This window comes from Nestor notabilis, unplaced genomic scaffold (assembly GCF_000696875.1).
Source record: "Nestor notabilis isolate BGI_N333 unplaced genomic scaffold, ASM69687v1 scaffold4955, whole genome shotgun sequence".
Classification (NCBI taxonomy): domain Eukaryota; kingdom Metazoa; phylum Chordata; class Aves; order Psittaciformes; family Psittacidae; genus Nestor; species Nestor notabilis.
Window position 1 is genome coordinate 1 of NW_009930521.1, and position 252 is coordinate 252.

The 252-nt window shown below is 61.1% G+C and overlaps 1 protein-coding gene across 1 annotated transcript in view; it reads left to right on the forward strand.

The window, feature by feature from the left end:
- The first annotated feature begins 52 nt into the window (after nt 1-52).
- DTL (denticleless E3 ubiquitin protein ligase homolog (Drosophila)) overlaps nt 53-252 on the forward strand; it is a 21,319-nt gene continuing 21,119 nt past the window's right edge. The window contains exon 1 of the mRNA XM_010015423.1: nt 53-171. Within this exon, the coding sequence (XP_010013725.1) occupies nt 135-171 (37 nt within the window). The 5' untranslated portion in view covers nt 53-134. The remainder of the gene's footprint in view (nt 172-252) is intronic.

Below are 252 nucleotides of genomic sequence, written 5' to 3' on the forward strand. Positions count from 1 at the left end.
CGGCGTCTGGTGCGGTTACGGTCTCGTCTCGTTGTCTCGTTGTAGGTCGGTGCTCGCCGCTTCCTCTGCAGCACCTCTTGGACAGCTACCGGTGCAGCCGGGAAGATGACCATCTGTCTTACGGAGAGACGGGAATGCCGGTCCCTCCTTTCGGCTGCGCCTTTTCTACAGGTAAAGTCACCTCCGAAAGGCCTTTTTGTGGGCCAGGGTGTGGGCGCCGCTGTCTGCTACTGTCTGAGGGGGGGGGGTGTA